Below are 9,864 nucleotides of genomic sequence, written 5' to 3'. Positions count from 1 at the left end.
GCATTCTCTGGATTTATGGTGCTTTCAAGACAACTGGGAACTTGGGGGGGGGGTAGAATCATGATGACGTCAGTGATCTTCAGTCATAGCTCTAGCAAGAGGTCCGAGTACCGAATGTACAATTCCGAGTTGGATGAAAGTTCTAAACGTATTTTCCCAGTTGTAGCTCGTTTTTCCCCAAGTCCCCAATTGTCTTGAACTCACTAAAGTCAGATTTTGCAGTTCCCAGTTAACAGTTGTTTTCTGTGCGGCACAAATCAAGCTTCATTGACAGCATGGCCAATGTTGAATGTTTATCATTTTAAACTAGGAAAATAGACCCTTAATCTTAGACTTGGGACCACACAGCCACTCCACTAAATAGCAGGCAAATGATTCCTTCCAAACCACTCAATGTTGAATTTGCGATTTCCAGCTTGTTGTGTAATGTTCATGTCCAATGGGCAATGAGCACCGATACGTTTTACCTATATTTTCTCTTAATTATTTATCTTGTTATGACAAATATTAAAAAGGACTTGCCAGTAGATTGCCGACTTGATTCATGATGATGACTTATAGCTAAGATTTTGAAAGTATGATGTTGATCAGTCCAAACAAAGATACTGTAGATGATGTGATTTGACGTAATTTTATCTGTGGCCAGTGACCTTCATCCTTCTTGGATGGGCACTTCTGGGCACTTCTTCACTCTGTGGCAGCACCCAAGGAGCTTGAATTTTCTAGCTCTGCCCTTAGACTTGGCGGTGACATAGTGTCCCCATGAGTAACAGAACACTGAGCAACGCTCCGTATTTTCTGCTGGCTTGCCCCACCACAGAAAGCACTGAGCTAGGCTGAAACACCTGCATTTTGGAGCTGTCTTAGTCAAGAAAACAAAAAAGAGACCATGTTTGTATGCTGCTTTATTAACTCTAATGATATATTTTGATTTTTTAACTTTGTTTGCAACTGATATGTGACACGTATTAATGCAAATAACATGCAAAACAGGAAAGCCCCCCCCAACAACAACAAAAATGAAGCTCAAAAGAGCCCCACCTGCCCTGAATGACGGGTCGCCACTGCTGATATTACAACTTTTGCTTGCAGTAGGGCGGTGTGACAGACAGACAGAGAGAGAGCGCAGATAATGTTACATGCGGACAAGAGGGATTCAAATCAGGGGGCGCACGGTTGGCTCAATTTGGGATTCTAACTGGCTTTGGCAGGCAGGGGTGCCGCGAAGTAACGAGGTTAGCTAGCACCTCGTAGATGGTCTTATTTTCAAAATGAGGTTAAGAGTTGGATTTATTCTTCGTAGTGTAATAGTTATTGCCACATTCTTAGGGCTTGTGGTGCTTTGGTTTTCCCTTTCGCCGATAGAGCACGACGAAAATCCCTTTGCTAAACGGGTAAGTATTCAATTACAACCAGCTTTCTATTGGTCAAACGTTCATTTGATATGTTTCATGTGTTTTGTTGTAGCTATGCATCCTATAACATTTTTGGCATGTAATTCTGGCTAACGTTACCTCACCATGTTGCTAAAGTCGCTAACGTCAAGCAAGTCTGAGTCGTTGTCATGGAGATTGTTAGCGTTTGGGTCTATTTTAGCTAGCTACTGTAACGATAGAGTGCAAAAATGTCATTGGGACTTGATAACAGTCTTGCTGACTACCATTTGCTTATACATTTTGGTATCTAACGTGAACTAGTTAACCAGACAGCTAATGTTAACTAGCTAGCGTTCCTGGATTTTACCCCACTCATTCCGGAATGTCCGCTTGCTTTGACGACAATATCAAACATACCCGGAAGGCTTTAGTCTGGTAGCTGTCTTTCGTTAAAATTGTCTCCTGTTGCTCACGAATTCGACAATAGCTATCATTGTATGAAAAGACACCACCAAGCTTGTAAAACGTTGTTGAAATGACACGTAGCCAGCTGGCAAAACGAATGCCTGGAAAGCTAGCCATCTACGTTAATGCATCCCTGAAGCTAAACTCACACCTGTCAAGACTCGCACCGAAGCTGTAATTGTCTTTGTCGAATAAGTGAAACTGTGTTAAAACAAACAATGCCGTGTAATTTATATTGGTTAGCTATGCAATGTTCCTAGCGATGTTTATTGTGAACCTCATGATCATAAACGCATGTGCATACCGTAATGTGGCCAGTGAAGGAATTCGACTTTAAGCTAATTGCTGGGGGACTAGTTAGCCAATTGAGCTGTCAAGTAGGGCAGATTAAGACCTTTGCTGATCCTGCAAACCTAGATTAAGAGCATCATCTGTTTAACCCTTTTACACCTTGTAAAAGCTAGTAGCTACCGCTGTCAGCTAAACTTGCTTGATAATCTATCACACCCTCCATTTTAGGCCTTGGAAAAGCAATAGGCCTAGCTAATCTCTCTCTGATTCTATGCAGGAGGGAGATGCCCCTAACCTCTTGCCTAAGAATGACATTGCTGACCAGTTCAAACCCGTGGTCCCCTGGCCCCATGTGGAAGGGGTCGAGGTGGACCTGGACTCCATCCGACAGAAGAACAGAGGAGACGACAAGCTGGTTCCTGGCAAACCAGCCGGCGGTGCTCAGAACCAGCAGAATGTCATCCAGAAACAGTATGTCACCTTCAAGCCCCACACCAATGTCTACTCGGCACCCGTCCTAAGGAAGGGGACCCTGGGGAACTTTGAGCTTAAGGAGCCGGAGCCCCACGGGGTACAGGATGGGCCTGGGGAGGGGGCGAAGCCGTTCGTCCTGGGAGCGGAGTACCACGAGGCCGCCCAGGCCAGCATTAAGGAATTTGGCTTCAACATGGTGGCCAGTGACATGATCTCCCTAGACAGGACCATCAGCGACATTCGCCATGAAGAGTAAGTAGTGTAAGGCCTGAGCCCAATCCAGGCAGATAGACTAGGTGCTGGGTCATAGTATAATTCTTTTTAGACCTAGGCCTATTGGAATGGTTTGTGTGTTATGGCATTTGAATTGGAATGAAGAAGGAATCTGTGACATTCACCATAGAGTAATTACAGTAGTAGGCCTTAGAGCCCAGGTAGATGACTACTGTATGGATTGGTGGTACTGTGTTGTATAGACTAGTAGTCGTCCCTATTAAGGATGTAGCTAGGCCTATCGGAATGGTACGTGTGTTAAGGAACTGTCATCAATTTAATGTTTTTTTCTCTTCTAAATATGTCTCACTGGGTGTTCCAGTTGCATTTTACTTCATCGTTCCTTTCACAAATGTATTTTTTTAAAGATCATAATGTGTCCATGGCTTGACATTAAGGTCTGAAAGGCACTTGCCCATCAGGCAAGTCAGGAGTCTTTAAAAAAAAATTTGTCTGACGATTATGATCAATTGCCTGAGAATGTAAATAGTTAATTCACACACACATGCCATACTAGCTGCCTTTTAATGACACAGGGGAGGAATCAAAGACCTGATAGAATAAAGACTTTTAGTTATCAGCAAAAAATAATCAGAGTAGGCTCAAATTGCCGGACTGCCATAAATTGTCTGTCTTTCACTTAAACAATGGGGGGGAGGAACCAGAAAGATCAGTTAGGCTATTGGAATTATTTTTACAGTTTTGGTTTCACCTGCTCAATATGGCAACCTAAGAAGAGGCTCAACTTGAGTCACTGTTCAGAGTTCACTTGCCCTAGGCAATAGGGCAACCCTTTATGTCAATCCTGGTACATGTCATTTAGCAGACACTTTTATCCAAAGCAACTTTGTCATTCATGCATACATTGGCATCTAACCCACTATTCTGGTGTCGCAAGCACAATTCTATACCTGAAGGGCTGGTAATGACAAGGGCGTGGGGCAGGGTTGGTTGTGCAATGTTAGCAGAACAAAGGCCTTCCACCAGTCCAATAGAAAAGCAATTCTTTGGTAGTCAAACTATTCAGTTGGTCCATTATCAAAACCGTTGATATAGTGTGTCACAAATTCACACCTTGAGATCTGAGGCGTAGCTTCTCTATTCTGTTTGTAGTGTTTGCGTCATATTGACATTTATTTTGAGGAGAGTTACACATGCTTACAATTACACACCAATTAGATCTAGGTGTTCTATTGAAGATGTGTTTATCAAGTCATGTCTGTATCGGCCACATTCTACCCACTTAGAATGTGGAAATGTAGCATCATTCTTCTAATAATGGTAAGAAGAATTTTATTTGTATTTATTTTATTTAACCTTTATTTAACTAGGCAAGTCAGTTAAGAAAAAATTCTTATTTACCAAAACACATGACCTTTGTTTTGGAGGTGTTCAGAACAAAATTAAGGGTAGAGAAAGCTTGTTGGACACTAAGAAAGCTTTGTTGTAGAGCATTTAACACAAAATCCGGGGATGGTCCAGCTGCGTATAAGACAGTATCATCTGCATATAAATGGATGAGAGGGCTTCCTACTGCCTGAGTTAAGAATGACGCTAGGAAGAATGCTGGCTTTCTATGTAACACCTTGTTTGAGTTATACACTGTAAGACGCATTGTCTGAAATGTGCTGCTCAATTTATGACGAGGTAAGCCTATTGTACATCACAAATTATACGCGTGGTCTGATGGCTAGCAAAAGGGTTTTCTACTCATGTTAATTTTGGCAGCAAATAGTGACTGAAATATTTATCAAACAACTATTTCAGTGGCAATTGACGAGACTATAACTGACAAAAAAATGTATTTCAGTTTACTAAGTGGACTGGGAAAGAGTTTTTGGAGCGATCGCTTCACCTTCACTAACCTGACTTTTGTAAGTAGCTACCCTTTGCCTGGTTGAGAAACACAAGCCCAAAAAAACACATTTAATAATAAAACGGTCTAGGTGTGTTTTTCTCTCCCTTGAGTAGGCTATAGAAGAGTAGGCCATCTTTGAATTTGTAGTCTCGCTCAGCCCTCCCACCCTGGGACTAGTCCCTCCCTCTGCAACTGGATCTTGGACTTCCTGACATGTCGGCCCCAGGTGGTGAGGGTAGGCAACAACACCTCCGCCAGGCTGACCCTTAGCACGGGGCCTCTCAGGGGTGTGTGCTTCGTCCCCTCCTGTACTTCCTGTTCACCAACGACTGCGTTGTCGTGCATGACCCCAACACTCAAGTTTGCTGAAGATATAACGGTGGTCGGCCTGATCACTGACGGAGACGAGTCAGCCTACAGGGAGGAAGTCAGGCTTAGCAGTGTGGTGCCAGGACAAAAACCTCTCCCTCAACGTCAGTAAGACCAATGAGCTGATTGTGGACTATAGGAGAAAGGGGAGAGCATGCCCCCATCCACACCAATGGAGCTGTTGTGAAGTGGGTTGAGATCTTGGCGTTCATATCGCTAAGGACTTAACATGGTCCACACTAGAGGTCAACCGATTATGGTTTTTCAACGCCGATGCCGATTATTGTAGGACCAAAAAAGCTGATACCGATTAATCAGACTATTTTAGACTTTTTTTTTTGTTTGAGACACTATTAGCGCGCACTAACTAGCTAGCCATTTCACTTCGGTTACACCAGCCTCATCTCGGGAGTTGATAGGCTTAAAGTCATAAACAGCGCAATGCTTGACGCACAATGAAGAGCTGCTGGCAAAACTCACGAAAGTGCTGTTTGAATGAACGTTTACGCGCCTGCTTCTGCCTACTTGTATGCTCAGTCAGATTATATGCAACGCAGGACACGCTAGATAATATCTAGTAATATCATCAACCATGTGTAGTTAACTAGTGATTATGATTGATTGTTTTTTTTATAAGGTAAGTTTAATGCTAGCTAGCAACTTACCTTGGCTTACTGCATTCGCGTAACAGGCAGTCTCCTTGGAGAAGGCAACGAGAGAGAGGCAGGTCGTTATTGCGTTGGACTAGTTAACTGTAAGGTTGCAAGATTGGATCCCCCGAGCTGACAAGGTGAAAATCTGTCATTCTGCCCCTGAACGAGGCAGTTAACCCACCTTTCTTAGGCCGTCATTGAAAATAAGAGCGTGTTCTTAACTGACTTGCCTCGTTAAAAAAGGTATAAAAATACATTTTAAAAATTGCCAAATCGGCACCCAAAAATACCGATTTCCGATTGTAATGAAAACTCGGCCATTCCGATTAATCGGTCGACCTCTAGTCCACACACCCGCAGTCGTGAAGCGTGAACTGCAGCGCCTCTTTCCCCCCCCTCAGGAGGCTGGAAAGATTTGGCATGGGCACTCAGATCCTCAAAGCTCTACAGCTGCACCATCGAGAGCACCTTGAATGGCTGCCTCACCGCTTGGTATGGCAATTGTACTGCCCTTGACCGCAAAGTGCTATAAAGGGTGGCGCGAACAGCCCAGCACATCACTGGGACTACTGGGGCTGAGCTCGCTGCCATCCAGGACATCTATACTGAACAAAAATATAAACGCAATGATTTCAACAATTTAAAAAAAAATTGAGTTTTACAGTTCCTATAAGGAAATCAGTTAATTGAAAGAAATTCATTAGGCCCTAATCTATGGATTTCACATGACTAGAAGGGCGCAGCCATGGATGGGCCTGGTAGGGCATAGGCCGACCCATTGGGGAGCCAAGCCCAGCCAGTCAATGAGGTTTTCCTCACTAAAGGGGTTTATTACATGTGGAGGTCCTGGTCTGGCATGATTACACGAGGTCTGCTGATGTGAGTCTGGTTGGACGTAATGTCAAATTCTCTAAAATGACAATTGGAGGCGGCGTATGGTTGAGAATTCTCTGGCAACAATTCTGGTGGACATTCCTGCAATCAGCATGCTAATTGCACACTCCCTCAACTTGAGACCTCTTAGTGTTATGTGACAACTTCACATTTTAACATGGCCTTTTGTTGTCCCAAGTACAAGGTGCACCTGTGTAATGATCATGCTGGTTAAATGAAAACAAATTTGTGCACAATTTGAGAGAAGCTTTTTGTGTGTAAGGAACATTTCTGGGATATTTTATTTCAGCTCATGAAACATGGGACCAGTGCTTTTACATGTTGAATTTATATTTTTGGTCAGTATATATATCAGGCGGTGTCAGAGAAAGGCCTGAAAAATTCCCAAAGACTCCAGTCACCCAAACCATAGACTGTTCACTCTGCTACTGTCCGGCAAACCGTATCAGGGCATTGTCTCTTGGACCAATCGGCTCCGAGACTGCTTCTACCCCGCTTCTAGCCATAAGACTGCTAAATAGCCAGACTACTAAATAGTCAATTAATGGTACCCAAACCATCTCATGCGGTCATTCTCACACCGACACAACACAAACATACACACTTTTACACTCATTTGCTGCTGCTACTGTTTTTTTAATTAGACTCTTGTCTATCCTGATGCCTACCCTGCCTTAATGTACGTATCTAGTCTAATATCTCTGTACATTGACCTGATACTCCTTGTGTATATAGCTCTATTCTTGTGTATTTTATTCCTTGTTAGTGACTATTCTTTTTTTAAACTCTGCATCGTTGGGAATGGTTTGTAAGCTAGTATTTTACTGTTACGTCTACACCAGTGTTATTCAGTGCATGTGATAAATGAAATTTGATTTGATACATTGAATTTCAATCTACAATGTTCATACTTTTTTTCAGTGGAACGTGGCCCTGTTAAAATTACCAGTAGCCTATATGCAAAAAGATTGTTGCGCACAGAAAGAAAAAGGGATAGCAAACAATTTGACTACTTGCCACTATGCTATATCTGACTGGGTAAATAATTTGTTCTGAGTTCATGTGGACCCAGTGACCTGACTTGAGCACTGGTCCCTGGACTTGGGAAATCTACTACATCTCTGGGCAAAATAGTCATTCGCTCCCGTTCTACTTTTAGACCTCAATGTGGCTGCGGCGTCTGTGGAACGTTGATAACAATGACGTGACTGTGATGGAGGTGTGTAACCCAAACTACTTTGCCAATAGCCTGCTTTGCCGCACCATCTTGTGATTGTGCTTTGCGCTCTCAATTCAAAGGGCTTTATTGGCATTGCCAAAGCAAGTGAACTGGATAACAGTTAACAATACACTTACAAAAGTTTCAAGAATATACGTTTCAAATGTTATATTATGGCTATGTACAGTGTTACAATGTACCAAAGTGAAAATAAATATATGGGTTGTATTTACAATGGTGTTTGTTCACTGGTAGCCCTTGTGACAACGGGTCACAAATCCTGCTGCTGTGATTGCACACTGGTATTTGGGAGTTATCAAAATTGGATTTGTTTTCTAAGTCTTTGGGTCTGTGTAATCTGAGGGGAATAATGTCTGGTCATACATTTGGCAGGAGGGTAGGAAGTGCAGCACAGTTTCCACCTCCATTTTGTGGGCAGTCTGCACAGCCTGTCTTGAGAGCCAGGTCTGCCCACGGCGGCGCCTCCCAATAGCAAGGCTCTCGCTCTCTACACTTGTCTGTTTTGTATGTAATGTGCCACGTCTATGCGGGCTGAATTGGGAATTTACATGGGCAGATCATTCGTATATAATATTCTTACTGTATATGTTTGTCATTTCTGCTGTTAGGAAGAGAATAGGAAGTTATGCAGAAAAATGTTGGTAGGACAAAGCTATATGTTTGTGCACATGAAAGTCAGATATATGTTTGCTATAAGTTAGCTGATTGTGCAAATGTATTTGTTTTCAATAAACATTGGAGACTTAACTATTTAATCTAAGCCAATCTGGGCTGTTTTGCCTGATTTAGTTGCTCACGTTTTGGTTTTGTTGCTAAACAGCCAACCCATCTATAAAGAATGAGGGGAAAATATATCAGTTGCTTGGCGACATGGACAAAAATCCATATCATGATAAATTGACTGAATTATCACTAACGATGAGTTGAACGATTAAATGTATAACATACTTTTTTACATTTCCATGAACTACTACTTTCAATGCTGTACCTATCAGTTGTCCCGTTTTAGCAATCACCTGTGTTGGGGTAATGTCTTAACCTGTTACTTTTATACGTAATCAGACTGCTTTTTATGAGTAACTGAGTGAAGTAACGCGTTTTCAAATTGGGAAATGTTAGTTAATTTATCAAATGATGCCTGCGTTACTTTCAGAATCAGATCTCTACCCGGGCGTGTTTCCATGATCCGATCTCTACTTGTTTCCTCAGTTAGTTCTTATGTGAGCTGAGAGGCTGTTTGGAGAAATGTCATGACAGCTGCTGTCAGTAGAATTGTATAGAGGGCGCACCTCTGATCTTTGCCATTGATCCCTTCTGTGATGGCAAAGCCCATAGCGGGTTTTCCTGTCTAGTGGAAATGGTCCCTATACATCTCTATTAGTCTGTAACCAGACCTGGCGGCCCGTGAGATTTTGACTAAATTACAGTGCATTTGGAAAGTATTCAGACCCCCTTTTCCACATTTTATTACAAATAAAACTGAAGTATCATATTTACATAAGTATTCAGACCCTTTACTCAGTACTTTGTTGAATCACCTTTGGCAGTGATTGCAGCCTCGAGTCTTCTTGGGTATCACGCTACAAGCTTGACACACCTGTCTTTGAGGAGTATTTTCCTCTGCAGATCCTCTCAAGCACTGTCAGGTTAGATGTTGAGCGTCGCTGCACAGCTATTTTCAGGTCTCTCCAGAGATGTTAGATTGGGTTCAAGTCTGGGCTCTAGCTGCGCCACTCAAGGACATTGAGACTTGTCCCGAAGCCACTCCTGCACGGTCTTGGCTGTGGGCTTATTGTCGTTGTCCTGTTGGAAGGTGAACCTTCGCCCCAGAGCACTCTGGAGCACATTTTTTTTAAATCAAGGATCTCTCTATACTTTGCTCTGTTAATCTTTCCCTCAATCCTGACTAGTCTCCCAGTCCCTGAAAAACATCCCCATAGCATGATGCTGCCACTACCATGCTTCACTGTA

At 42.7% G+C, this 9,864-nt stretch overlaps 1 protein-coding gene across 1 annotated transcript; it reads left to right on the top strand.

The window, feature by feature from the left end:
* Window positions 1-1,042: 1,042 nt before the first annotated feature.
* Window positions 1,043-2,888, top strand: LOC121841828 (N-acetylgalactosaminyltransferase 7-like). The gene is made up of 2 exons (XM_042312138.1): window positions 1,043-1,394; window positions 2,410-2,888. Exons 1-2 carry the CDS (start codon window positions 1,272-1,274, stop codon window positions 2,860-2,862), a joined length of 576 nt encoding a protein of 191 aa, XP_042168072.1. The 5' UTR covers window positions 1,043-1,271; the 3' UTR covers window positions 2,863-2,888.
* Window positions 2,889-9,864: the final 6,976 nt, after the last annotated feature.

Source organism: Oncorhynchus tshawytscha, linkage group LG34 (assembly GCF_018296145.1).
Source record: "Oncorhynchus tshawytscha isolate Ot180627B linkage group LG34, Otsh_v2.0, whole genome shotgun sequence".
Classification (NCBI taxonomy): domain Eukaryota; kingdom Metazoa; phylum Chordata; class Actinopteri; order Salmoniformes; family Salmonidae; genus Oncorhynchus; species Oncorhynchus tshawytscha.
This window is presented reverse-complemented; position numbering and strand designations above follow the sequence as displayed.